A 27,792-nucleotide genomic window follows, 5' to 3' on the forward strand; every position below is an offset into this window, starting at 1 on the left:
GTCCAACTTTAACCTGGATGGCCCGGGTTTAACCTGCTTTAACCTGGATGGCCCAGATTAATCCAATCTCGTCAGATCTCAGAAGCTAAGCAGGGTCAGTCCTGGTCAATAACTGGATGGGACACCACGCAGAGGCAGCCAATGACAACTCATCTCTGGTCGTTTCCCCACTTACCATCCACCACCCTTGCTGCGTGCTACTCTCAGCGCGCGTCATTTCTGGCGTGCTCCCGGGCTTCCCCACGACGTCATCAAAAGGCGCTGTTTTGAGGAGCGCCAGGAATGACACGCACTGAGGGGGCGCGAGAGCGGCAGAATCGGGGTAGCTGCGTTGTCGCTGCCCCTGTAGTGGGGAGTGCTGCGGGACCCTGCACTACTTGGGGAGAGTAGTGCACAGCAGATGGTAAGTGGGGAAACGACCTCTGCGTATCTCTGGCTGAAACCCTATGGGTCACCAAAAACCAGCTGTGACTTGACAGGCCTTTCCACTAACACCTTTCCTAGAGTTCTTTCGGTTCACTTGATCTCTGCTCATCTGCCAACTAGTTGATCCCTGCAGATCAAAAATCTCTTGAGGCTTGGAAGAAGACTGGACTAAAATGCTGCTAACGGCAGGAAACAGCCATCTTTCCATCCAGGTTGCTAAGTACTGTGCAATAATTTATAAGACGCGTCAAACCCGTGGTGCACTGCCGGATTAATTAGGAAACAAACACGTTTACGATATATATTTTTAAATAATTTTCCATGTTGTTAAGACTATTTTACATTTTTAACCCCACAATGTAAGTTGTAATTTGCTACCCAATTTTGGTTTTTACTGGGTATTGTAAGATTGTGGCCAATTTTAACGATCGCATAGATAATCTGGTGTTTGCATTTGAATAGATGCCACATTACACTGCTTGTAAACGAAATGAAACTCTGCTCATCTGCTGTGGTAACTCAATTGCCAGGTACAGACTGAGATGGCTGCCAAACCTTTCAAAGGTATCTCTTTTGCAGCAGCTAAGCAGTGATGAAAGATGCCGTCCTTAACAGGACTCTCTTTTTCTGTTCACCTCTTAACTTCAGACGGCCCTGTCAGATTGTGGATTAAGTATCCCTGCCTGCTGAAAGGGAACAAGAGCAGGTGGAAATTGGTAACCAACAGAGCTTCACCCTGAAGCGATTCTGAACTGTAAACAAACGCCTGGACCTCAGCCCAGCAGAGGTTTCTATTCTCAGGGGGAACCTGTCCTCCAGACTTGAAAACTACTCGATGACACAGACGCTGACTGGCAAGCAACTTTTTGCTGTTGCTAAATACAGGCACAGATAGGAATCGGGAATCACCTTTTCCTTGTCTGTGCTAGTAAAGCAGGTGCACACCGTGAACACGCAGGTTCACAGAATCACTTTGCTCCCAGCCTGGACCCGTGCTCAAACAACCGTGCTCAAACGACGAGTGATTGGTGTTTGGAATATGCTGCCACAGGAGGTGGTGATGGCCACTAACCTGGATAGCTTTAAAAAGGGCTTGGACAGATTTATGGAGAAGTCGATGTACCAATCTTGATCCTCCTTGATCTGAAATTGCAAATTCCTTCGCGGACCAGGTGCTCAGGAGCAGCAGCAGCAGAAGGCCATTGCTTTCACCTCCTGCACGTGAGCTCCCAAAGGCACCTGGTGGGCCACTGCAAGTAGCAGAGTGCTGGACTAGATGGACTCTGGTCTGATCCAGCAGGTTAGTTCTTATGTTCTTAACCCTGCTCTCCTCTTAGAGAAGCTAACAATGCTATATTCCTAGAAGAAGAAGAAGAAGAAGAAGAAGAAGAAGAAGAAGAAGAAGAAGAAGAAGAAGAAGAAGAAGAAGAAGAAGAAGAAGAAGAAGAAGAAGAGGAAGAAGAAGAAGAAGAAGAAGAAGAGGAAGAAGAAGAGGAAGAGGAGGAGGAGTTTGGATTTATATCCCCCCTTTCTCTCCTGCGGGAGACTCAAAGGGGCTTACAATCTCCTTGCCCTTCCCCCCTCACAACAAACACCCTGTGAGGTGGGTGGGGCTGAGAGAGCTCCGAGAAGCTGTGACTAGCCCAAGGTCACCCAGCTGGCGTGTGAGGGAGTGTACAGGATAATCTGAATTCCCCAGATAAGCCTCCACAGCTCAGGCAGCAGAGCTGGGAATCAAACCCGGTTCCTCCAGATTAGATACACGAGCTCTTAACCTCCTATGCCACTGCTGCTCCTAGTGACATATGTAACACTCAATTTAAACAGAAGAATTAGAGACACATGAAAAACTCACAGGTAAACCCGCTCCCTTGTCCTCCCTCCAGGGTAGTGGAAAATTTGACTCCCTTCTGAATCTGGTCCCACTTGCTGGCTCTGTCAATCTATGAGGGGCAGGTTTAGAATTAGATGAACTGATAGAGTTGGCAGAGAAACTAATACACCTGGACAGCCCTGAACTTCCCCAGTGCCTTATTTAAACTGGGCCACTATCCATGCAAAGTATCTGAGTCGGAGAACACACCAACCAAAGCCCATCCAAGTTACAGACCTCCATAGTATCAAGATTTCACATTTTAGCTGCTGTACTAAAGCATTCCAATGAGACCCTGAGCTCTTGCCAAGATGGACTAGTAAATCCTTCTGTCCCACCAACTTAAGAACATAAGAACATAAGAACAAGCCAGCTGGATCAGACCAGAGTCCATCTAGTCCAGCTCTCTGCTACTCGCAGTGGCCCACCAGGTGCCTTTGGGAGCTCACATGCAGGAGGTGAAAGCAATGGCCTTCTGCTGCTGCTGCTCCCGAGCACCTGGTCTGCTAAGGCATTTGCAACCTCAGATCAAAGAGGATCAAGATTGGTAGCCATAGATCGACTTCTCCTCCATAAATCTGTCCAAGCCCCTTTTAAAGCTATCCAGGTGAGTGGCCATCACCACCTCCTGTGGCAACTTCATGTTCAAAACCAGGATCTAGTCAGAGGGGGGGAAAGTATTACAGACCTTCTGGATGCTACTGAGGGCAGCCTAAGGGCGACCAGGAACCAACCTGGCAGTCTTAAGATCAATTAACACTTTATGTTAAATTAAACAGGACAAACATTTGCCTCTACGTTGCAGACTAACAAGTGCTACTTCTACCCCTAAGCAATTTCAGGAACCTTCCAACAACAACAACAGACAAACTGGCCACACTGGCTGTTCATGCCTGGGTCATGCCCTCGAAGAAAATGATGGAATATCCACCCCTAGCCTGAGCGTAGCTCAACCTTGGGCATCAGAAGGCAGCAACACGACCTGGTCTCTCCACGAAGAGCTAGAAGTCCCAGTTGCCGCCCACCCCTTCTGCCCTGCAGCTCTCTGTAGAAACCAGCGCCACCACTCTGGGAAGGATCCAAGGATGTGGTAGGGCAGTGCTCTCTTCTGGGTGTTCCCGTGGTGTTTATTCCCCATTGCGTAGACACACTCACAGAGAGAGATTCAGCCCTGATTCCAGTAAGTGTAGGGAAGCGTGAGAACGTGGGAGTAATGAAGGAGGCTGTGAGCAAGAATTCAAACCGCAACAAGAGATGGGAGGCTCTTGGTTCGTTTTCTGAAATCCGGCAGGCCTTTCCCTGTCAGCCTCCACAGCCTAGGCCAGTGGTGGCGAACCTATGGCACGGGTGCCAGAGGTGGTACTCAAGAGCCCTCTCTGTGGGCACGCGCAGAGCCCCCCCCCCCCCCACACACACATCTAGGCTGGCCTGGGCCGCTGGGCTCGATTATTAGCATTAAACCTAAGACCTAGTTTTGGGGAAGCAGCGTAGGTAACCCTGTTAAGTGCTGTTAAACCCCACTGATTTTCATGGGAAGAAGAACTAAAGCGCGATCCTTTACCTGGGAGTAAGCTCGGTTGCTGGCAATGGGGCTTGCTTCCGAGTAAACCCTCCTAGGGTCGTGATTCACCCGTTGGAAGAGTTGCACAGTTGCTTCAAAGCAAAGCCACCAACTACCACCAAGCTTACTCCTGAGCAATGCACGCCTCAGAGCCAACTGTTTTTTCTAAACTAAAACCTCAGTATTCAGGTTAAATTGCCACGTTGGCACTTTGCGATACAAAAGTGGGTTTTGGGTTGCAATTTAGGCACTCGGTCTCGAAAAGGTTTGCCATCACTGTCCTAGGCACCTGACTAGACACAGCCACTCCCGTACCATCTCTCTGCCCAGACTCTGTGGGTGAGCAGCCAGCATTTTCCTCCTTTGCCCTCCCTTGACCTGAGCTTCATGGATGAGTGAATGGAAACCAGGGTAAAAAAACATACCGGGGAAGCAAGGAATGGGGAAAGAATGAAAGACAAAACAGCTTCAGCACACTTTGTAAATTGTGGGATTCACGCCCAATGGAGGTAGTAATGGCTGCAAACAAACAGGGAAGTCAGGCAGATTCGCAGAGGAGTGGGCCATCAGTGGCGACTAGCCACGAAGCTAAAAAAGCACCTGGCGTTCAGAGGCAACAAGAATACCAGAGCTGACAGGGGGAAAGGCCTTCACCTCTATTATGGCTCATTCCGCACATGCAGAATAATGCACTTTCAAACTGCTTCCGGTGCTCTTTGAAGCTGTGCGGAATGGCAAAATCCACTTGCAAACAGTTGTGGAAGTGGTTTGAAAATGCATTATTTTGCGTGTGCGGAAGGGGCCTGTGTCCTGTTCGCTAGCTGCTGTGTGAAACAGGATGCTGGACTAGATCAGTGGTGGCGAACCTTTGGCACTCCAGATGCTATGGACTACAATTCCCATCAGCCCCTTGGGGGGGGGGGGGTGGGGGGTGGGGGGGGGGTGGGGGGTGGAGGGGGTTGTGGGGGGGGGGGGTGGGGGTGGGGGGGGGCGGGGGGTGGACGGGGGGTGGGGGGGGGGGGGGGTGGGGGGGGGGGGGGGTGGGGGGGGGGGGGGGTGGGGGGGGGGGGGGGTGGGGGGGGGGGGGGGTGGGGGGGGGGGGGGGTGGGGGGGGGGGGGGGTGGGGGGGGGGGGGGGTGGGGGGGGGGGGGGGTGGGGGGGGGGGGGGGTGGGGGGGGGGGGGGGTGGGGGGGGGGGGGGGTGGGGGGGGGGGGGGGTGGGGGGGGGGGGGGGTGGGGGGGGGGGGGGGTGGGGGGGGGGGGGGGTGGGGGGGGGGGGGGGTGGGGGGGGGGGGGGGTGGGGGGGGGGGGGGGTGGGGGGGGGGGGGGGTGGGGGGGGGGGGGGGTGGGGGGGGGGGGGGGTGGGGGGGGGGGGGGGTGGGGGGGGGGGGGGGTGGGGGGGGGGGGGGGTGGGGGGGGGGGGGGGTGGGGGGGGGGGGGGGTGGGGGGGGGGGGGGGTGGGGGGGGGGGGGGGTGGGGGGGGGGGGGGGTGGGGGGGGGGGGGGGTGGGGGGGGGGGGGGGTGGGGGGGGGGGGGGGTGGGGGGGGGGGGGGGTGGGGGGGGGGGGGGGTGGGGGGGGGGGGGGGTGGGGGGGGGGGGGGGTGGGGGGGGGGGGGGGTGGGGGGGGGGGGGGGTGGGGGGGGGGGGGGGTGGGGGGGGGGGGGGGTGGGGGGGGGGGGGGGTGGGGGGGGGGGGGGGTGGGGGGGGGGGGGGGTGGGGGGGGGGGGGGGTGGGGGGGGGGGGGGGTGGGGGGGGGGGGGGGTGGGGGGGGGGGGGGGTGGGGGGGGGGGGGGGTGGGGGGGGGGGGGGGTGGGGGGGGGGGGGGGTGGGGGGGGGGGGGGGTGGGGGGGGGGGGGGGTGGGGGGGGGGGGGGGTGGGGGGGGGGGGGGGTGGGGGGGGGGGGGGGTGGGGGGGGGGGGGGGTGGGGGGGGGGGGGGGTGGGGGGGGGGGGGGGTGGGGGGGGGGGGGGGTGGGGGGGGGGGGGGGTGGGGGGGGGGGGGGGTGGGGGGGGGGGGGGGTGGGGGGGGGGGGGGGTGGGGGGGGGGGGGGGTGGGGGGGGGGGGGGGTGGGGGGGGGGGGGGGTGGGGGGGGGGGGGGGTGGGGGGGGGGGGGGGTGGGGGGGGGGGGGGGTGGGGGGGGGGGGGGGTGGGGGGGGGGGGGGGTGGGGGGGGGGGGGGGTGGGGGGGGGGGGGGGTGGGGGGGGGGGGGGGTGGGGGGGGGGGGGGGTGGGGGGGGGGGGGGGTGGGGGGGGGGGGGGGTGGGGGGGGGGGGGGGTGGGGGGGGGGGGGGGTGGGGGGGGGGGGGGGTGGGGGGGGGGGGGGGTGGGGGGGGGGGGGGGTGGGGGGGGGGGGGGGTGGGGGGGGGGGGGGGTGGGGGGGGGGGGGGGTGGGGGGGGGGGGGGGTGGGGGGGGGGGGGGGTGGGGGGGGGGGGGGGTGGGGGGGGGGGGGGGTGGGGGGGGGGGGGGGTGGGGGGGGGGGGGGGTGGGGGGGGGGGGGGGTGGGGGGGGGGGGGGGTGGGGGGGGGGGGGGGTGGGGGGGGGGGGGGGTGGGGGGGGGGGGGGGTGGGGGGGGGGGGGGGTGGGGGGGGGGGGGGGTGGGGGGGGGGGGGGGTGGGGGGGGGGGGGGGTGGGGGGGGGGGGGGGTGGGGGGGGGGGGGGGTGGGGGGGGGGGGGGGTGGGGGGGGGGGGGGGTGGGGGGGGGGGGGGGTGGGGGGGGGGGGGGGTGGGGGGGGGGGGGGGTGGGGGGGGGGGGGGGTGGGGGGGGGGGGGGGTGGGGGGGGGGGGGGGTGGGGGGGGGGGGGGGTGGGGGGGGGGGGGGGTGGGGGGGGGGGGGGGTGGGGGGGGGGGGGGGTGGGGGGGGGGGGGGGTGGGGGGGGGGGGGGGTGGGGGGGGGGGGGGGTGGGGGGGGGGGGGGGTGGGGGGGGGGGGGGGTGGGGGGGGGGGGGGGTGGGGGGGGGGGGGGGTGGGGGGGGGGGGGGGTGGGGGGGGGGGGGGGTGGGGGGGGGGGGGGGTGGGGGGGGGGGGGGGTGGGGGGGGGGGGGGGTGGGGGGGGGGGGGGGTGGGGGGGGGGGGGGGTGGGGGGGGGGGGGGGTGGGGGGGGGGGGGGGTGGGGGGGGGGGGGGGTGGGGGGGGGGGGGGGTGGGGGGGGGGGGGGGTGGGGGGGGGGGGGGGTGGGGGGGGGGGGGGGTGGGGGGGGGGGGGGGTGGGGGGGGGGGGGGGTGGGGGGGGGGGGGGGTGGGGGGGGGGGGGGGTGGGGGGGGGGGGGGGTGGGGGGGGGGGGGGGTGGGGGGGGGGGGGGGTGGGGGGGGGGGGGGGTGGGGGGGGGGGGGGGTGGGGGGGGGGGGGGGTGGGGGGGGGGGGGGGTGGGGGGGGGGGGGGGTGGGGGGGGGGGGGGGTGGGGGGGGGGGGGGGTGGGGGGGGGGGGGGGTGGGGGGGGGGGGGGGTGGGGGGGGGGGGGGGTGGGGGGGGGGGGGGGTGGGGGGGGGGGGGGGTGGGGGGGGGGGGGGGTGGGGGGGGGGGGGGGTGGGGGGGGGGGGGGGTGGGGGGGGGGGGGGGTGGGGGGGGGGGGGGGTGGGGGGGGGGGGGGGTGGGGGGGGGGGGGGGTGGGGGGGGGGGGGGGTGGGGGGGGGGGGGGGTGGGGGGGGGGGGGGGTGGGGGGGGGGGGGGGTGGGGGGGGGGGGGGGTGGGGGGGGGGGGGGGTGGGGGGGGGGGGGGGTGGGGGGGGGGGGGGGTGGGGGGGGGGGGGGGTGGGGGGGGGGGGGGGTGGGGGGGGGGGGGGGTGGGGGGGGGGGGGGGTGGGGGGGGGGGGGGGTGGGGGGGGGGGGGGGTGGGGGGGGGGGGGGGTGGGGGGGGGGGGGGGTGGGGGGGGGGGGGGGTGGGGGGGGGGGGGGGTGGGGGGGGGGGGGGGTGGGGGGGGGGGGGGGTGGGGGGGGGGGGGGGTGGGGGGGGGGGGGGGTGGGGGGGGGGGGGGGTGGGGGGGGGGGGGGGTGGGGGGGGGGGGGGGTGGGGGGGGGGGGGGGTGGGGGGGGGGGGGGGTGGGGGGGGGGGGGGGTGGGGGGGGGGGGGGGTGGGGGGGGGGGGGGGTGGGGGGGGGGGGGGGTGGGGGGGGGGGGGGGTGGGGGGGGGGGGGGGTGGGGGGGGGGGGGGGTGGGGGGGGGGGGGGGTGGGGGGGGGGGGGGGTGGGGGGGGGGGGGGGTGGGGGGGGGGGGGGGTGGGGGGGGGGGGGGGTGGGGGGGGGGGGGGGTGGGGGGGGGGGGGGGTGGGGGGGGGGGGGGGTGGGGGGGGGGGGGGGTGGGGGGGGGGGGGGGTGGGGGGGGGGGGGGGTGGGGGGGGGGGGGGGTGGGGGGGGGGGGGGGTGGGGGGGGGGGGGGGTGGGGGGGGGGGGGGGTGGGGGGGGGGGGGGGTGGGGGGGGGGGGGGGTGGGGGGGGGGGGGGGTGGGGGGGGGGGGGGGTGGGGGGGGGGGGGGGTGGGGGGGGGGGGGGGTGGGGGGGGGGGGGGGTGGGGGGGGGGGGGGGTGGGGGGGGGGGGGGGTGGGGGGGGGGGGGGGTGGGGGGGGGGGGGGGTGGGGGGGGGGGGGGGTGGGGGGGGGGGGGGGTGGGGGGGGGGGGGGGTGGGGGGGGGGGGGGGTGGGGGGGGGGGGGGGTGGGGGGGGGGGGGGGTGGGGGGGGGGGGGGGTGGGGGGGGGGGGGGGTGGGGGGGGGGGGGGGTGGGGGGGGGGGGGGGTGGGGGGGGGGGGGGGTGGGGGGGGGGGGGGGTGGGGGGGGGGGGGGGTGGGGGGGGGGGGGGGTGGGGGGGGGGGGGGGTGGGGGGGGGGGGGGGTGGGGGGGGGGGGGGGTGGGGGGGGGGGGGGGTGGGGGGGGGGGGGGGTGGGGGGGGGGGGGGGTGGGGGGGGGGGGGGGTGGGGGGGGGGGGGGGTGGGGGGGGGGGGGGGTGGGGGGGGGGGGGGGTGGGGGGGGGGGGGGGTGGGGGGGGGGGGGGGTGGGGGGGGGGGGGGGTGGGGGGGGGGGGGGGTGGGGGGGGGGGGGGGTGGGGGGGGGGGGGGGTGGGGGGGGGGGGGGGTGGGGGGGGGGGGGGGTGGGGGGGGGGGGGGGTGGGGGGGGGGGGGGGTGGGGGGGGGGGGGGGTGGGGGGGGGGGGGGGTGGGGGGGGGGGGGGGTGGGGGGGGGGGGGGGTGGGGGGGGGGGGGGGTGGGGGGGGGGGGGGGTGGGGGGGGGGGGGGGTGGGGGGGGGGGGGGGTGGGGGGGGGGGGGGGTGGGGGGGGGGGGGGGTGGGGGGGGGGGGGGGTGGGGGGGGGGGGGGGTGGGGGGGGGGGGGGGTGGGGGGGGGGGGGGGTGGGGGGGGGGGGGGGTGGGGGGGGGGGGGGGTGGGGGGGGGGGGGGGTGGGGGGGGGGGGGGGTGGGGGGGGGGGGGGGTGGGGGGGGGGGGGGGTGGGGGGGGGGGGGGGTGGGGGGGGGGGGGGGTGGGGGGGGGGGGGGGTGGGGGGGGGGGGGGGTGGGGGGGGGGGGGGGTGGGGGGGGGGGGGGGTGGGGGGGGGGGGGGGTGGGGGGGGGGGGGGGTGGGGGGGGGGGGGGGTGGGGGGGGGGGGGGGTGGGGGGGGGGGGGGGTGGGGGGGGGGGGGGGTGGGGGGGGGGGGGGGTGGGGGGGGGGGGGGGTGGGGGGGGGGGGGGGTGGGGGGGGGGGGGGGTGGGGGGGGGGGGGGGTGGGGGGGGGGGGGGGTGGGGGGGGGGGGGGGTGGGGGGGGGGGGGGGTGGGGGGGGGGGGGGGTGGGGGGGGGGGGGGGTGGGGGGGGGGGGGGGTGGGGGGGGGGGGGGGTGGGGGGGGGGGGGGGTGGGGGGGGGGGGGGGTGGGGGGGGGGGGGGGTGGGGGGGGGGGGGGGTGGGGGGGGGGGGGGGTGGGGGGGGGGGGGGGTGGGGGGGGGGGGGGGTGGGGGGGGGGGGGGGTGGGGGGGGGGGGGGGTGGGGGGGGGGGGGGGTGGGGGGGGGGGGGGGTGGGGGGGGGGGGGGGTGGGGGGGGGGGGGGGTGGGGGGGGGGGGGGGTGGGGGGGGGGGGGGGTGGGGGGGGGGGGGGGTGGGGGGGGGGGGGGGTGGGGGGGGGGGGGGGTGGGGGGGGGGGGGGGTGGGGGGGGGGGGGGGTGGGGGGGGGGGGGGGTGGGGGGGGGGGGGGGTGGGGGGGGGGGGGGGTGGGGGGGGGGGGGGGTGGGGGGGGGGGGGGGTGGGGGGGGGGGGGGGTGGGGGGGGGGGGGGGTGGGGGGGGGGGGGGGTGGGGGGGGGGGGGGGTGGGGGGGGGGGGGGGTGGGGGGGGGGGGGGGTGGGGGGGGGGGGGGGTGGGGGGGGGGGGGGGTGGGGGGGGGGGGGGGTGGGGGGGGGGGGGGGTGGGGGGGGGGGGGGGTGGGGGGGGGGGGGGGTGGGGGGGGGGGGGGGTGGGGGGGGGGGGGGGTGGGGGGGGGGGGGGGTGGGGGGGGGGGGGGGTGGGGGGGGGGGGGGGTGGGGGGGGGGGGGGGTGGGGGGGGGGGGGGGTGGGGGGGGGGGGGGGTGGGGGGGGGGGGGGGTGGGGGGGGGGGGGGGTGGGGGGGGGGGGGGGTGGGGGGGGGGGGGGGTGGGGGGGGGGGGGGGTGGGGGGGGGGGGGGGTGGGGGGGGGGGGGGGTGGGGGGGGGGGGGGGTGGGGGGGGGGGGGGGTGGGGGGGGGGGGGGGTGGGGGGGGGGGGGGGTGGGGGGGGGGGGGGGTGGGGGGGGGGGGGGGTGGGGGGGGGGGGGGGTGGGGGGGGGGGGGGGTGGGGGGGGGGGGGGGTGGGGGGGGGGGGGGGTGGGGGGGGGGGGGGGTGGGGGGGGGGGGGGGTGGGGGGGGGGGGGGGTGGGGGGGGGGGGGGGTGGGGGGGGGGGGGGGTGGGGGGGGGGGGGGGTGGGGGGGGGGGGGGGTGGGGGGGGGGGGGGGTGGGGGGGGGGGGGGGTGGGGGGGGGGGGGGGTGGGGGGGGGGGGGGGTGGGGGGGGGGGGGGGTGGGGGGGGGGGGGGGTGGGGGGGGGGGGGGGTGGGGGGGGGGGGGGGTGGGGGGGGGGGGGGGTGGGGGGGGGGGGGGGTGGGGGGGGGGGGGGGTGGGGGGGGGGGGGGGTGGGGGGGGGGGGGGGTGGGGGGGGGGGGGGGTGGGGGGGGGGGGGGGTGGGGGGGGGGGGGGGTGGGGGGGGGGGGGGGTGGGGGGGGGGGGGGGTGGGGGGGGGGGGGGGTGGGGGGGGGGGGGGGTGGGGGGGGGGGGGGGTGGGGGGGGGGGGGGGTGGGGGGGGGGGGGGGTGGGGGGGGGGGGGGGTGGGGGGGGGGGGGGGTGGGGGGGGGGGGGGGTGGGGGGGGGGGGGGGTGGGGGGGGGGGGGGGTGGGGGGGGGGGGGGGTGGGGGGGGGGGGGGGTGGGGGGGGGGGGGGGTGGGGGGGGGGGGGGGTGGGGGGGGGGGGGGGTGGGGGGGGGGGGGGGTGGGGGGGGGGGGGGGTGGGGGGGGGGGGGGGTGGGGGGGGGGGGGGGTGGGGGGGGGGGGGGGTGGGGGGGGGGGGGGGTGGGGGGGGGGGGGGGTGGGGGGGGGGGGGGGTGGGGGGGGGGGGGGGTGGGGGGGGGGGGGGGTGGGGGGGGGGGGGGGTGGGGGGGGGGGGGGGTGGGGGGGGGGGGGGGTGGGGGGGGGGGGGGGTGGGGGGGGGGGGGGGTGGGGGGGGGGGGGGGTGGGGGGGGGGGGGGGTGGGGGGGGGGGGGGGTGGGGGGGGGGGGGGGTGGGGGGGGGGGGGGGTGGGGGGGGGGGGGGGTGGGGGGGGGGGGGGGTGGGGGGGGGGGGGGGTGGGGGGGGGGGGGGGTGGGGGGGGGGGGGGGTGGGGGGGGGGGGGGGTGGGGGGGGGGGGGGGTGGGGGGGGGGGGGGGTGGGGGGGGGGGGGGGTGGGGGGGGGGGGGGGTGGGGGGGGGGGGGGGTGGGGGGGGGGGGGGGTGGGGGGGGGGGGGGGTGGGGGGGGGGGGGGGTGGGGGGGGGGGGGGGTGGGGGGGGGGGGGGGTGGGGGGGGGGGGGGGTGGGGGGGGGGGGGGGTGGGGGGGGGGGGGGGTGGGGGGGGGGGGGGGTGGGGGGGGGGGGGGGTGGGGGGGGGGGGGGGTGGGGGGGGGGGGGGGTGGGGGGGGGGGGGGGTGGGGGGGGGGGGGGGTGGGGGGGGGGGGGGGTGGGGGGGGGGGGGGGTGGGGGGGGGGGGGGGTGGGGGGGGGGGGGGGTGGGGGGGGGGGGGGGTGGGGGGGGGGGGGGGTGGGGGGGGGGGGGGGTGGGGGGGGGGGGGGGTGGGGGGGGGGGGGGGTGGGGGGGGGGGGGGGTGGGGGGGGGGGGGGGTGGGGGGGGGGGGGGGTGGGGGGGGGGGGGGGTGGGGGGGGGGGGGGGTGGGGGGGGGGGGGGGTGGGGGGGGGGGGGGGTGGGGGGGGGGGGGGGTGGGGGGGGGGGGGGGTGGGGGGGGGGGGGGGTGGGGGGGGGGGGGGGTGGGGGGGGGGGGGGGTGGGGGGGGGGGGGGGTGGGGGGGGGGGGGGGTGGGGGGGGGGGGGGGTGGGGGGGGGGGGGGGTGGGGGGGGGGGGGGGTGGGGGGGGGGGGGGGTGGGGGGGGGGGGGGGTGGGGGGGGGGGGGGGTGGGGGGGGGGGGGGGTGGGGGGGGGGGGGGGTGGGGGGGGGGGGGGGTGGGGGGGGGGGGGGGTGGGGGGGGGGGGGGGTGGGGGGGGGGGGGGGTGGGGGGGGGGGGGGGTGGGGGGGGGGGGGGGTGGGGGGGGGGGGGGGTGGGGGGGGGGGGGGGTGGGGGGGGGGGGGGGTGGGGGGGGGGGGGGGTGGGGGGGGGGGGGGGTGGGGGGGGGGGGGGGTGGGGGGGGGGGGGGGTGGGGGGGGGGGGGGGTGGGGGGGGGGGGGGGTGGGGGGGGGGGGGGGTGGGGGGGGGGGGGGGTGGGGGGGGGGGGGGGTGGGGGGGGGGGGGGGTGGGGGGGGGGGGGGGTGGGGGGGGGGGGGGGTGGGGGGGGGGGGGGGTGGGGGGGGGGGGGGGTGGGGGGGGGGGGGGGTGGGGGGGGGGGGGGGTGGGGGGGGGGGGGGGTGGGGGGGGGGGGGGGTGGGGGGGGGGGGGGGTGGGGGGGGGGGGGGGTGGGGGGGGGGGGGGGTGGGGGGGGGGGGGGGTGGGGGGGGGGGGGGGTGGGGGGGGGGGGGGGTGGGGGGGGGGGGGGGTGGGGGGGGGGGGGGGTGGGGGGGGGGGGGGGTGGGGGGGGGGGGGGGTGGGGGGGGGGGGGGGTGGGGGGGGGGGGGGGTGGGGGGGGGGGGGGGTGGGGGGGGGGGGGGGTGGGGGGGGGGGGGGGTGGGGGGGGGGGGGGGTGGGGGGGGGGGGGGGTGGGGGGGGGGGGGGGTGGGGGGGGGGGGGGGTGGGGGGGGGGGGGGGTGGGGGGGGGGGGGGGTGGGGGGGGGGGGGGGTGGGGGGGGGGGGGGGTGGGGGGGGGGGGGGGTGGGGGGGGGGGGGGGTGGGGGGGGGGGGGGGTGGGGGGGGGGGGGGGTGGGGGGGGGGGGGGGTGGGGGGGGGGGGGGGTGGGGGGGGGGGGGGGTGGGGGGGGGGGGGGGTGGGGGGGGGGGGGGGTGGGGGGGGGGGGGGGTGGGGGGGGGGGGGGGTGGGGGGGGGGGGGGGTGGGGGGGGGGGGGGGTGGGGGGGGGGGGGGGTGGGGGGGGGGGGGGGTGGGGGGGGGGGGGGGTGGGGGGGGGGGGGGGTGGGGGGGGGGGGGGGTGGGGGGGGGGGGGGGTGGGGGGGGGGGGGGGTGGGGGGGGGGGGGGGTGGGGGGGGGGGGGGGTGGGGGGGGGGGGGGGTGGGGGGGGGGGGGGGTGGGGGGGGGGGGGGGTGGGGGGGGGGGGGGGTGGGGGGGGGGGGGGGTGGGGGGGGGGGGGGGTGGGGGGGGGGGGGGGTGGGGGGGGGGGGGGGTGGGGGGGGGGGGGGGTGGGGGGGGGGGGGGGTGGGGGGGGGGGGGGGTGGGGGGGGGGGGGGGTGGGGGGGGGGGGGGGTGGGGGGGGGGGGGGGTGGGGGGGGGGGGGGGTGGGGGGGGGGGGGGGTGGGGGGGGGGGGGGGTGGGGGGGGGGGGGGGTGGGGGGGGGGGGGGGTGGGGGGGGGGGGGGGTGGGGGGGGGGGGGGGTGGGGGGGGGGGGGGGTGGGGGGGGGGGGGGGTGGGGGGGGGGGGGGGTGGGGGGGGGGGGGGGTGGGGGGGGGGGGGGGTGGGGGGGGGGGGGGGTGGGGGGGGGGGGGGGTGGGGGGGGGGGGGGGTGGGGGGGGGGGGGGGTGGGGGGGGGGGGGGGTGGGGGGGGGGGGGGGTGGGGGGGGGGGGGGGTGGGGGGGGGGGGGGGTGGGGGGGGGGGGGGGTGGGGGGGGGGGGGGGTGGGGGGGGGGGGGGGTGGGGGGGGGGGGGGGTGGGGGGGGGGGGGGGTGGGGGGGGGGGGGGGTGGGGGGGGGGGGGGGTGGGGGGGGGGGGGGGTGGGGGGGGGGGGGGGTGGGGGGGGGGGGGGGTGGGGGGGGGGGGGGGTGGGGGGGGGGGGGGGTGGGGGGGGGGGGGGGTGGGGGGGGGGGGGGGTGGGGGGGGGGGGGGGTGGGGGGGGGGGGGGGTGGGGGGGGGGGGGGGTGGGGGGGGGGGGGGGTGGGGGGGGGGGGGGGTGGGGGGGGGGGGGGGTGGGGGGGGGGGGGGGTGGGGGGGGGGGGGGGTGGGGGGGGGGGGGGGTGGGGGGGGGGGGGGGTGGGGGGGGGGGGGGGTGGGGGGGGGGGGGGGTGGGGGGGGGGGGGGGTGGGGGGGGGGGGGGGTGGGGGGGGGGGGGGGTGGGGGGGGGGGGGGGTGGGGGGGGGGGGGGGGGGGGGGGGGGGGGGGTGGGGGGGGGGGGGGGGGGGGGGGGGGGGGGGTGGGGGGGGGGGGGGGTGAAAAGGTTTGCCATAATGTTAATATTATGGCTCTATTGAAACAGCCTCATGAGATGTCATTTTGCTTCCAGACCCAATCTCTTGTACTTACCTTTAAACCATATGTGTCAAACTCGTGGCCCTCCAGATGTTATGGTCTACAGTTCCCATCAGCCCCTGCCAGCATGATTCTGGCAGGGGATGATGGGAACTGTAGTCCATAACATCTGGAGGGGCGCGAGTTTGACACCTGTGCTTTAAACCCTTCCATAGTCTGGGAGAAGGGCTGCCAGGTTTCCCACTATAGTGAGAGACTTCCTACTTCTGCAGCCATTTTTCTCCGCTGCTGCTGCTGCTGTATAGGACAACGGGGAAATAAGTGGTGGGAAAATAGCTGCAGTGACACCACTTCCAGGGCAAGCCTGGAAGTGACATAATTGAGCTGGCATGACAATCTGGGATTCTCTTGACACTTTATGGTAAAACCATAGTGTTTAGGGTGAATCCTAAAGTATCTCCTCTGTGTCAGAAGTTCATCCCAGAAGTGACACACCATCCTGGCAATGTCCCCCCACCCCCCATGTCCCTGCTTCCCCCCCCCCTCGGTTTCCCACTGGGTGCCAGCAGCTAGCTAGCAACTCTAATTGGGAGCTAAAAATCTCCATTTATGAGCCTGCACATAGTCAGCTATTTCTTCTAGCCACGTGGATACAGTGAGAACCTTATCAGCTATTCTTTAAAAGGAAGTTTAGTGGGGGGAAATTATTCTATTGTTTGTACGAGACGCAATGTGACAAGGCAGCTGATGCTATAGGATCATAACTCAAATGGCCCTGACCCAGGTTTTAATTAATCGTGGTCATTTGATTTGAAGGGACTGTGTATCAGAGACAGCAAGAAACTTATTTAGTTAATAATTTCTAGACAGATATGAGATGTACTGGAGTGGAGAAGGTCCTGGGAAAATATCCAGAGCTGCTCATGGAAACACCGGAAACAAACAAGACCGAAACTTATGGTGTTAGTCAGAAAACTGCCTTTGGATTTTATTGCATGTATAGCAGCAGCATCTCTCTGTATCTGCGCTGAAACCCTTTGCACAGTTCCATTTTATACCAGATATAACTGTGATGTCTGAATTAGAATTAGGCTTCACTCACCAAGGCTGACTCCGCATGGGCCAAAAACAGTGGTGTGAAAATGGTGTGAAAACAGTCTAAACCCTTTTACACCATTTTAAACCCTTTTACACCATTTTCACACCGTTTTCACACTGCTGTTTTTGGCCCATGCGGAATCAGCCCAAGTTATCTTTCTTAGGTAAGACGGAGCTACGGAATGTCAACAATCAGTCAGCACTTTTCCTTGTTAGTGCTCACAGATCGTCTGGAAACTCAAGGATTGCTGGCAACAGCAAATGTGTAACAGCCTGCCGACAAAATATGGGACAGTTAACCCTGCCCTTTCTACCAAGCAACATACAAATTATGGATTTTTATTTATTTATTACTAATATGTGCTAAGTTCTTTTACACTGAAAATGATTAACAACGAGGTTTAAAATCAAAAGTTTAAAAGGTGATTTGAAATACAGTAGGATTTATAATACGAGTTTAGAAAATAATATCCATACCAGTACGTTGACACTTTTTAGTTAGCATAGCAAATTACCGTAAGTTCATTCTTTTGTAGAATATTATTTTGTCGATTTTGTGGAACATTATTTGGAAAACTTTAACGGCTCTTTTGTCTTTAAAACGTTACTCAAATTAAGATCTGCTCTCAGTTAATCATGTTTTGATTTCCGTGGCCTGGCAGAAGGATTTGACCTCTTTGCTTATAAACAACTTTGCAGACCTGTAAAGCGTGCCACATTACCCAGTTTGAGAAATACTATAGTAGTGACTGGCTCGTTTAGTGAGCAAAGCTGGCCTCCCAGCATCCCTTGCACCCAGTGTGTTTCCCTGCCATTACTCAGCTGACCAATGGGGTAAAAATGGTAGCAAACAGGAAGGAACCAGAAGCGTAGCTCCAAAGGGGACCGGGGGCGGGGGGAGAGACGCACCGGGCACGGTGATGGGGGCATTACGGGGCAGGGGACGGAGAACCGGGCGCTTTCCCCCCTTGCTACAACTCTGGAAGGCACACAGGGTCCTGAAGTCACTTCCAGGCATACCAGGCGCAAGGGAGTGACATTGACACATCACCAGTCACAGACAAGAGCCTCCACTACCCATAAGTCTCCCCACCAGCTGTCATGCCTTACCTGGCATCCCTATGCAAACCTGCTTTTATCGTGAATCGCTCTGAGCAACTGGAAAGGTTGGGCAGAATTTCAAAATAGAAAGAAAAAAAATAAAAAGCCAGACAGGTGACTAAAATTTGTTGACAGCCCTAAATTCCAGCTCATCGAGTGATAAGAATCAGCCGAGCTCTTCTGTTTCAGTTTCAGTGTGAATTGAGGAAGGGGAAATAAGCTAGAAAGTAAACAGGTTGCACAGCCATGTCAAAGGAAGAGCAAGTGAACCAATTTCTTATTTATCTACCTTGCTTTTCTCCCCAGTGGGGTCCAAATCAACTTATAAGATTGATATCAGATGATCCTCTGAAGATGCCAGCGACAGATGCAGGCGAAACGTCAGGAGAGAATGCTGCTGGAACACGGCCATACAGCCCGGAAACCACACAGCACCCCAGTGATTCCGGCCGTGAAAGCCTTCGACAATACATAAGATTGTTCTTCTTCCTCCATTTTATCCTCAGAGCACCCCTATGAGGCTGAGATCACTTGGCCTGAGATCACTGAGAAAGCTTCCATAACAGCTGCAGCAGACTCATGGGGGTCTTCTAGCTCAGGGGTCTGCAACCTGCAGCTCTCCAGATGTTCATGGACTACAATTCCCATCAGCCACTGCCAACATGGCCAACCCCCAGGGGCTGATGGGATTTGTAGTCCATGAACGTCTGGAGAGCCGCAGGTTGAAGACCCCTGTTGTAGCTGAATTTCCTCCCAGGTCTCCACAAATCACCTGTTTATGAAATTTCTTCATATTCTCTTTCTTTGTGTGTCCCCTCCTATATTTTTTTGGGGGGGGGGTCTGCCTCTCCAGAACCTACCTGAGGCAAGTTTTACCTCCCCCCATTTTAAAAGCTGGAGCAGAGCAAGCAATAAAGGAAAAGTATCAGCAAAAACAAAAGACGGCAGCGCAAATTAAGGCCACATCACACTAACCATGTAGTGTGACTCCACGGTCCATGTGCCCACCCCTTTTGCAGGCCCAAAGCGTTTGGCCTCAAGAGCAAAACAGTACTTTGTGTCTGCCCCTTAAGTCGACGGGGCTGACCTGTTCTATTTTCACACTCCTTTCCCTAACAGCTGTTTCCACTGAAGTCCTGCTTTGCCTACGGCAAACAAAAACAGCTTCCAGGCACCCACAACTAGATTGACCCATCACAACAGTGCTCTGTTTACTTTCTCCTTTTCGGTCACAATCTAACTGTCAAAACAGTGGCTCCGCCGGAGACGTTTCCAGAAGGCAGTTTATCTCTGTCCGGCCTGTATCCCAAGAAATAGAACAGCAGGTTATGATCAAAACCCTTATTTGTAACCAAACATCCATCAGCGAGTTTCCTGACAGAGCTGAGGTGCCTATGGAGGTAAGCCCCAAGTGCATTTCACACTTCAGTCTGCAGCTCTTGTCTATGAGATAAGCCAATAATATGTATTCTGTCCCTTCACGGAGCAAAGCTTGAAGGGTTCCTCTGCCTGAGGAGCATTCCTTCAAGTTAAGTGGTTCTTCCTCTTCAGGAAAAGCCACTTAATTTGGAAGATATTTCCTTAAGATGGAGCTTTGTCTTCCAGCCTCTGGAAGGATAAACAACACTGTAAAAGAGCTCCTTCTCTCTCTCAATACCACCCTCTAAGTCATAGGAGTCAAACTCGTGGCCCTCCAGATGTTATGGACTACAACTCCCATCATCCCCTGCCAGCATGATTCTGGCAGGGGATGATGGGAACTGTAGACCATAACATCTGGAGGGCCACGAGTTTGACACCTGTGCTTTAAGTGATGCCATATGAATTCAGGAAATGCAAGAGACATCCTCCGTCTCTTTCTGGTGAACTGAGTTTGTTTCCCGCTCCTACAAATGAAGTCTGTCGGGTGACCTTGTGATAGTCACAGTTCTGTCATAACTCTCTCAGCCCCACCAACTTCACAAGGTGCCTGTTGTGAGGTGAGAAAGGGGAGGAGTTTGTAAGCCCCCTTTAAGATTCCTTACAGGAGAGAAAGGCGGGGTATAAATCCGAACACCTCTTCTTCATACCCACACCTTCCACCCCAGTGGAGATTCAAAGTGGCTAACATCGTTTCCTTCTCCTCCATTTTGTCCCCACAGCTATGTTCATCTGTTCCCTTATGTCACTGGGCATTTCCCCACTCACCACGATCCCCCCATGCAGCGCGCCCAGGCGTCCCCACAACCCCGCGCTCTGTGCGGGGTCATCAAAAGGCGCCGTTTTCTCCAGCGCCAGGGATGCCGCGCGCTGAGGGGGCGCGACAGCGGCAGGGCGGCTTCGCTGTCGCCGCCCCTGTCATGGGGAGTGCAGGGGGACCCCGCGCTACTTGAGGAGAGTAGCGCGGGGCTTAAGGTAAGTGGGGAAAGGCCCACTATCTTCATGACAGGATCAAGAAGCCCTATCACATTGGCTCTGCTGAATTCAGCCCCACCCACCCCTCCTTGTGTAAACCATTTCCAGTGTGGTTACCACCGCTTTTCTAATGCTGGCACAGATGGTATAAACACTTCTGCTTCTGTGTCTCTGATTCAGCTTCCTGGCAACTCTGAATACTGGACAAATGACAGAGCTCCCACAGGGATGGATCCGGCACCGCTGCAGGGGCTACACGAAACGGATCTGGAGGTCTATCTCCTCGAGAGATATTTCATACTCAGGTGCAGATATCCAAGAGGGAAAAAAAAACATACTCATGCCACGCTGGGTTCGTAATTGCCCTTGTATATCAAGCCAAGTTCCATTTTGTCCAACGTTGGTCGATTCCGCACTTGGGTTATCGACCTAAGTTTGAGCTGCGCTCGACCTAGGTGCTCTGCCAAGCCACTGGGATCGATGTGGTTTTGTACCACCTTCGCCCCGTGTAACGGTCAAATTTCCGACTCCAGTTGGGAACTACTACTTTTCAGGGAACCACGCTCAAACTCAGCTCGATTCCAGTAAAGTGCGGAATCTCTGGTGCCAGGAGTCCCCCATTCAGCCAATCACAGCTGAGCATTTCGGGCATGCGTACAGCTGGCCAATCAAAAAACGCCACCTTCGTCCCTCCATTCCTGTAGCAGTTTTTTTTATAACGTGTGTGGGCATAGACGGAACATGGCCGTAGAACAGTAGCCAATCAGAACAGAGCGGCGAAGAGGCACAGGATGATTCCGCCCTCCAAGCTGGGATCAAGCTGGTTGCAGTGGGGAACAACAATGGCTTCGACCTAGGTTAGTACCCTTCTCAGGGAACTGGGTCGAACCTATTTTACTCGTGTGCGGAATCGCCCATTCTGTTCCAAGACATTACCAGATATGCCTCTGGAAGCTCAAAAAAGCATCCCCCCTTGCAACCTATCCCCCCATATCTGGTATTTGGAGGTCTGTTGCCTCTACACATGGAAGTTCCTTTTAGCTACCATGCCTAACAGCTGTCGAAAGGTCTAGAATGCTGATGTTGTATGTCATGTGCAGACAAGTTGCTTCCAGCTAGCAGTGACCCCGTGAATTCATGACCTCCAAAATGTCCTATCATGAACGGCTTCGCTCATAACCTGAAGGTTTATGAACTCCTTTAAAACAATTACGCAGTCCTTTGAAATAAAAACAAAACCTCATGCCTTCACCCTTTAAAATCTAGGGATGTGTTGTTCCAAACCCTTTTCCTGTTTATTTCCATCCATCTATTTTTAAAAGGGAAAAGCAACGCATGAAAAGTGTGTCTCTAGCTCAGTCATCGTCACTAGGGATAGCCTCTGGAAGGTCAATTATCTGCCAAGCCTCTACTCTTCCCTTTGTGGAATGCAACTAATTACACAGACCTACCTTTACAGGTAGTTATAAGGATGTGGAAATGTTCGCTTGTTGTAAAACTTCAGGTTGGGCAAGGTTAAAATCAACACTTTTAAAGAATCTTCAAGCGACTGTAAATCAGATATTTTAATATGTCCTCCTTTTGCCCTGAAGGTCCTGTGAGATGTTTGAATCCCTACCCTTCCATGGAGTCCACTGGGAGACCTTGGGCCTGCACACCTCTCAGTCTTTTTTTCACAACAGAGTTGTTGTAAGGATAAAATGGAAGAAGGGAAGAGCAATAGTGTAAGTTGCTTTGGGTCTCCACTGGGGAGAAAAGTAGACAAAAACGCCTGGAAAAGGTGAATAAAATACGGCTAACGTGACAGTATCTCAGCCACTCCCTGGAACAGGTTGACAGGACATAGAGTTTTAGTTTTATAATTTTCACCAAAATGAATGTAAATGTCCATGTTCGGAGGGCACAAGTTAGGCAAATATATGATGATGCTGTCATTGAATTCTCTTATCTCTTAGGAACTTCTTTCAAATTCTTATTTGAATGGCATTTAAATCCTACAGAACCTTTATGACAAAAAAAAATCCAACAAACTCAGCATCTCATGCAAACGAAGTCCAAGTAACCTGGCATTATGGGTAAAGAGTAACTTCCTCTTCCTTTAAAAAGCAAAAAACAAAACCCCAAAAGACCTGCATATTATTTTTTAATTAGTGCTTTCCGCCCAAAGAACACAGTGGCCTCTAGCAAGATTTCCAGAGCTATATTGTACCCAGTAAAATAACTCCAAATCTTTTATCTCCACTGGGGATTGGATTCTTGTAATATATGTCCTAAATTGCATAATTAGACACTAAAGGTCTACACACACGTCTCACAATTTTACTCAGCATCACATTATGATATGGAAGTCAAGTGGTTAGATATGCACTCATATGTCTTGGAAAAGGGAATCAAAGCATTCGCAGCCTATACAGGGAGGTTGCAGCAAACAGCATAAAGTATGGTTAAATGATCAAACAGCCACAATCTCCTTCCCAACAGAAGTCAATCGGATGCTTTCGGAAAGCTCAGAACCGGGAAGGCAGTCCATCCCTTCCGCTATTTGGCTTCAGTATCTGTGATCCAGCGGTATACTGCTTCTAAATACGGAGGTTCCATCAGGGAGGATGAGAAGGAAACTCAAAGGCCAAACAAAAACCAAAAAGAAGTGGGGGAAAACAGATTTCCAAGAAGCAGGTGTAGCAGAAAGCTAGGACAAGGCCCAGTCATATCCTCCAACATGTTTTTTTTTACTTCTAGTTTACATTCTATTGCTGCTATTTCATATTTTATTTTCTGCTGGGTTTCGGGGCACTTTTGGACTTTTCCTTGGGCATTAAATGTCTGAAGCCGTCCTGTGGGCTAGCTTTAACAGAAAGGTGGGAGAGAACGTGTGTAAACCAATAAAATGGGCAAGATTCCGATCCTACTCCTCCATTAAAAAAAAAAAAACACCTCAGAAGCAATATGAAATTCTTAAGCAGTCTCCTTCACTCCAAGACTTCAGTTAACACTATAACAGCCTCAGAAGGTAAGCGTTCCCCGGGTCCATTAGAGATTGAAAATGCTGGGTGGGTGGGAGTGAGTCTCTTTTACCATCAGCATTCTCACCAACAGCAGAAACCAAGACAGAGCTTGCTTCAGGATGCTAAAAGTGTTTGTCTAGAGCAGTGGTGGCGAACCTATGGCATGGATGCCAGAGGTGGCACTCAGAGCCCTTTCTGTGGGCACACGTGCACAGAGTTTGTCATTGGGGGGTGGAAAATCACCCCCCCCCCATACACACACATCTAGGCTGGCCTGGGCATGATGTGGGAGTAAGCTCGGTTGCTGGCAATGGGGCTTGCTTCTGAGTAAACCCTCCTAGGGTCGTGATTCACCCATTCAAAGCATTGCACAGTTGCTTCACCACGCTTACTCCCGAGTAACGCGCACCTCGGAGCCAACCGTTTTTCCTAAACTAAAACCTCAGTGTATTGTTGAAGGCTTTCACGGCCGAAATCACTGGGGTGCTGTGTGGTTTCCGGGCTGTATGGCCGTATTCTAGCAGCATTCTCTCCTGACGTTTCAGATCCTCTGAAGATGCCAGCCACAGATGCAGGCGAAATGTCAGGAGAGAATGCTGCTAGAACATGGCCATACAGCCCGGAAACCACACAGCACCCCAGTAAAACCTCAGTATTCAAGTTAAATTGCAGTGTTGGCACTTTGCGATAAATAAGTGGGTTTTGGGTTGCAATTTGGGCACCCGGTCTCGGAAAGGTTCGCCATCACTGGTCTAGAGAGAGTGTTCCTATGGGAAAACACAATACAACACAACAGCTACGGGAAACACAACTGTGTGCCTCAGACAGAAAGGTATCTCCCCATCTCCCCACCAGCTCACACACACCAGCTTCCAGAATCTGCTCAAAACATCCAAGCTAAAATGGAAACCACAAAGGTATATATGAACTCAAGACTCCTTACCTTTACTCTCCCTTCTGGGAAGATAGTCACATGGCTGAGAGTGCGGGGGAGAGTTTAATGTGAAGATAAACCTCTCAGGTGGATGGCTTGCCAGAGGAGAAAAGGAAAGCGAGAATGAGAGAAGCAGCAAGTTGTAAAGAAAGCATTAATGGAACAGCAAAGTCCAGGCTTTGCACTGCAAGAAGTCACACAGTCCAGTCCCCGGAATCTGCAATACAGTATCTGGAAGAAAGGCTGGGAGAAATCTCTACCGAGATCCCAGTCAGGCAAGGGAATGCATTATTTATGTATAGCCCACTTTGGTGTAGTGGTTAAGTGCTTGCACTGCCACTTACACGGTCAGGAGTTCGAGCCCCCTGTGGGTCAGATATCCTGGCAGCTGGCTCATGGTCAATTCAGCCATCCATCCATTCCTTGGTTGGTAAATGAGTACCTAGCACATAGCTGGGGGGTAAGGAATAGCCGGGGAAAGCAATGGCAAACTACCCCACAAAAACGGCTTGCAGTGGTACCCCAGGGTCGGATACAACTCGAGGGGAAACTTTACCTTTTTTCTCCTTAGCTGGCACTCAAAAAGGTTCAGAACATCGTTCTTTACCCCACCCCATTCTCACACAACAACAATCCTGTGTGATAGACCCATCAGTTTGAGATGTGCCTAAGGTCACCCAGCAAGCTCCTATGGCAGGATTCAAATCCGGGTCCACTCTATCTGACACTGGTCGAGACGGTGCTGAAATAGAAGGACCGGAGATCTGACCATTATAAGGCATATATTACAGAGCCATGAAGTATCCTGAGACATAGCTGAATCAGAGTAGGCGTAGCGGTTAAGAGCAGGTGCATTCTAATCTGGAGGAACCGGGTTTGATTCCCAGCTCTGCCGCCTGAGCTGTGGAGGTTTATCTGGGGAATTCAGATTAGCCTGTGCACTCCCACACACGCCAGCTGGGTGACCTTGGGCTAGTCACAGCTTCTCGGAGCTCTCTCAGCCCCACCCACCTCACAGGGTGTTTGTTGTGAGGGGAGAAGGGCAAGGAGATTGTCAGCCCCTTTGAGTCTCCTACAGGAGAGAAAGGGGGGGGTATAAATCCAAACTCTTCTTCTTCTACCCCATAAAGGCACGAAGGATGCAAGATAGTTCCCTCCTCCTGATTTTATCTTCACAGCCTCCCTGAGAGGTAGGCTAGATAAGTGAGACGGAAAATGGCTGATGCAAAGTCACCTACCAAGCTGTGTGGCAGACTGCAGATCCTCAAATTTAGAACCATATCAGCTCACACAAAAATTCTGGCACAACCAGGTACTTATTTAACTTATATATAGTAATTGCTGCTGAGGGGGTACAACCAACTATTAGACGTGGTCTGGCATACTGCAGAGAGGAAGAACACCCCCCCCCTCCCCAGAATGGTGTCCTGCAATAAGAGGACGTTACACTGGGAAAGCACAAATAGCAACAACAGTTGGCAGTACCCATAAGGAAGGCTGTTGTGGCGGCGTGAGGAGGAACACATCAGTTCCTCACTGCCCCTCCCACACCTCTCTCCAGATTTTAAGCAAAAATGGCTTCAAAAATATGCCAGCCTTGGGTTCCGACAGGAGAAAGGCAAGCTAGTAAACACTAAGTTAAAGGAATACAGAACAGATTTACTAGGCCTCTGCTTAGAAACGTTTTATACTGTCCCCACAGCAATTACAGACAGCACCAAACGCACAACAGGCCAAAAGAGGGAAGAAAGTCCAAAAAGGCCTGCGTAGAAAACAGCAATCTGGGGTTGGGCAGATTGAAGAAAGGCCAGAAGAACGGCTGCCATTTGGAAAGTGTGGTGTAAAGGGGAGAGGCCACGCTTCCGCGGCACAGCATGTGTTGACCGTCCCGGGTTCGATTCCTGGCATCCTCTGAGAACCCCCCATTCAGTGCTGGCCTCCCTAATAATGTAAACAAGACCTGTCGCTCCAGTGCTAAAGAAATAGGCGGACCGACAGGCCTGGCCCTACACACCACACCCAGCCCCGTGAAGACTGAACTAAACAAAGTCTCGTTTCCTTTTTGCCACCGATCAAGCCGACAGATCAGAGACGTGACACAAATCCGCCGCAAAGAACAGCACCGCCGGAACTAGCCACCGAAGCAAGTATGTGGCATTTTCACGAGTGGATGGAAATTCCCATTCAGCCCCTTCATCAGTCTTGGTAAGATCATAACCCCAGTCTCCACTCCAGTTTTAAAGTTCAGAACATCACAAAAGCACTGTATGAACCGTGTTGTCTCCGTGGCAGAAACGGCGTGAACACTGCTCGGCATCTGACGTGCGGAATCCTTTGCCCACCTTTTTTTTTCCTAACATGCAATATCATCAATTCATGCACCAAAGGACGGAAAAGGAGGACCGACGATGGACAGATCAGAAACTGATGTTCAGGGAAATCTATTTCGCTTCCAAGGAGTCTTACATTATCATCTCTCCACCCATAAGGTTAAAAAAAAGATGGGCTCCAGAATCCATCCAACTGGGCAGGGGGGATTTCACTTGAGACCTGGGAAGAAATGGGCATCGTCTCACCCCTTACCAGGCAGTTCCTGCCCCCGAGGAAAACAACACCGGAGTAATATCCCGCAATAAAACGTTGGCAAGAGTCTCTGAGGTGTCTCTGCCTTTGTTGCCGAAGCTAACTACCTCTGGCCCTGCTCAGGGCCTGAATGTAATCTTACACATCCTGCCTTTCGATCTGCTGAAGAAACATAAAGAACCAAAAAAGAAGCCTCATTATTTAAAAAAAAGGATTAAAAAAAAGAGAAACATATGGCTTACCTACCACTATCATTACTCTATATTCCAAAATTAGGAAAGCACAGGAGCAAAAAGGGAGGATATTAAATGCTACAACGGAAGATTTGGGGGATGGGGGTTAAGTATGCATCAGCAAAAATAACTGGGGGGCGGGGAGGGGTACCTCTGCTCAGGGCCTGAATGTAATCTTATACATCCTGCCTTTAGGTCCACCCAAGAGGCATAATGAACAAAAAGATACTTCATTATAAAAAATATTTTTTTAGAAAAAGAAACACACAGATTACCTACCGCTACCATTACTCTATATTCCAAATTAGGAAACCACAGGAGCATTAAGAGACGTTGGCCCCTTCCACACATGCAGAAGAATACACTTTCAATCCACTTTCACAATTGTTTGCAAGTGGATTTTGCTATTCCACACAGCTGCAAAGTGCATTGAAAGTGGATTTAAAATGCATTATTCAGTATGTGCGGAAGGGGCCCTAATTAGATGCTGCAAGAGAAAAGGGGGGGTTAAGTATGCACCAATACTGTCCCCCATCAGCAAAAAATAATGGGGGGGGGTGTCTATAAATGGTAACTGGAGACCCCCTGATCGCTTGCAGCCTTTGCACCAGCAGATTTAGAAGTTAGGGGGAAGGCATCTCCTCCCCACTCTCCAAAAGAAACACCCTGAGAAATGGGGGGTGGGGGGCAATCGTGCAACCCGGTGCTTGAGAGAGCCGCAAGTTCCCTTTGTTTCCTTCGGCTCTTCCCCGGGACTTTGCCCGCCTGAAACTGCGCCCTGATCTCAGGGGAGAGAAAGTGGCGCGTTGGATGCGCGGAGCAGACGGCGAGCCAGATGCTGTCAAGAAGAGCCGTCCAGCAAACCCAGGGCGTGGTGGGGTTTCTCTGCCCCTCCCTGGGCGATCGGCTAAGAGAGGAAGTGGGGAGGGGGCGGGAAGAGTGGGAAAGGGAGTGGGGGGGGGGGGATCCTGTAACCGGCAAAGGGGGGGGGGGGGGAAGGAGAGAGTGAAATGCAACTGAAGAGCTCCCCCCCCTTCCCTTTTCTCCACGTTGTCTCGCTTCCGTCCTGGGAGGGGGAAAAGTCAGCCCCCCACTGTGTCATCCCTGCGCCCCCTTGCAGCGACCCTTACCTTTACAAAGAGCTCCACCTGAGGCTGGTCTTCAGCCATGACGGGGGTAGTCTGGGGGAAAGCTCCTCCGGGTTGCAAGAAGAAAAATGAAGTTTCTATTGACTTAAGTGCAGGAGGAGGAGGAGGAGGAGGAGGAGGGGGGGAGGGCGGTCGGATCTCGCAGCTCTGAGTAGCCTCTTACAACTTCAAGCAACTTCCCTCCGCGGAGCTCCAGACACGCCCAGGAACTGAGCCCGGTTGAGTCACCCAAGATGGGCGGACGGGAGAAGAGCCGGGGGGGGGGGGGGGGGGGGGGGAGGGGGGACTTGGCGCGGGGGGGGGGGCACTTAATAACATGCATGCATCTCTCCTGTTTTTTGCCCCCTCTGTCCTTCCGATTATTTTTTTTTCTGCCCACAAGCCGCTGCTGCCATCTTTCTTTCTTTCTCCTATAAAAATCCAGTGCAGCACTGTGGTTTTAGTATGGGTAGACTCGGGTTCGAATCCCCCGCTCCGCCACGGA

At 64.4% G+C, this 27,792-nt stretch overlaps 1 protein-coding gene across 2 annotated transcripts in view; it reads right to left on the minus strand.

Annotated features, from left to right (window-relative positions):
• Positions 1–27,515, minus strand: part of CLIC1 (chloride intracellular channel 1) — a 45,729-nt gene extending 18,214 nt beyond the window's left edge. Inside the window, exons 1-2 of one of the 2 annotated variants that reach the window (XM_048490761.1) lie at positions 27,291–27,515; positions 23,354–23,439 (exon numbers count right to left, since the gene is read on the minus strand). Coding sequence is in view for 1 of the 2 variants with exons in the window: in XM_048490760.1 (XP_048346717.1) it covers positions 27,291–27,329 (39 nt within the window). In the remaining variant the exon portion in view is untranslated. The remainder of the gene's footprint in view (positions 1–23,353; positions 23,440–27,290) is intronic. The other variant, XM_048490760.1, reaches the window with a different exon arrangement.
• Between the last annotated feature and the right edge of the window lie 277 nt (positions 27,516–27,792).

This window comes from Sphaerodactylus townsendi, linkage group LG03, assembly GCF_021028975.2.
Source record: "Sphaerodactylus townsendi isolate TG3544 linkage group LG03, MPM_Stown_v2.3, whole genome shotgun sequence".
NCBI classification, from domain to species: Eukaryota; Metazoa; Chordata; class Lepidosauria; order Squamata; family Sphaerodactylidae; genus Sphaerodactylus; species Sphaerodactylus townsendi.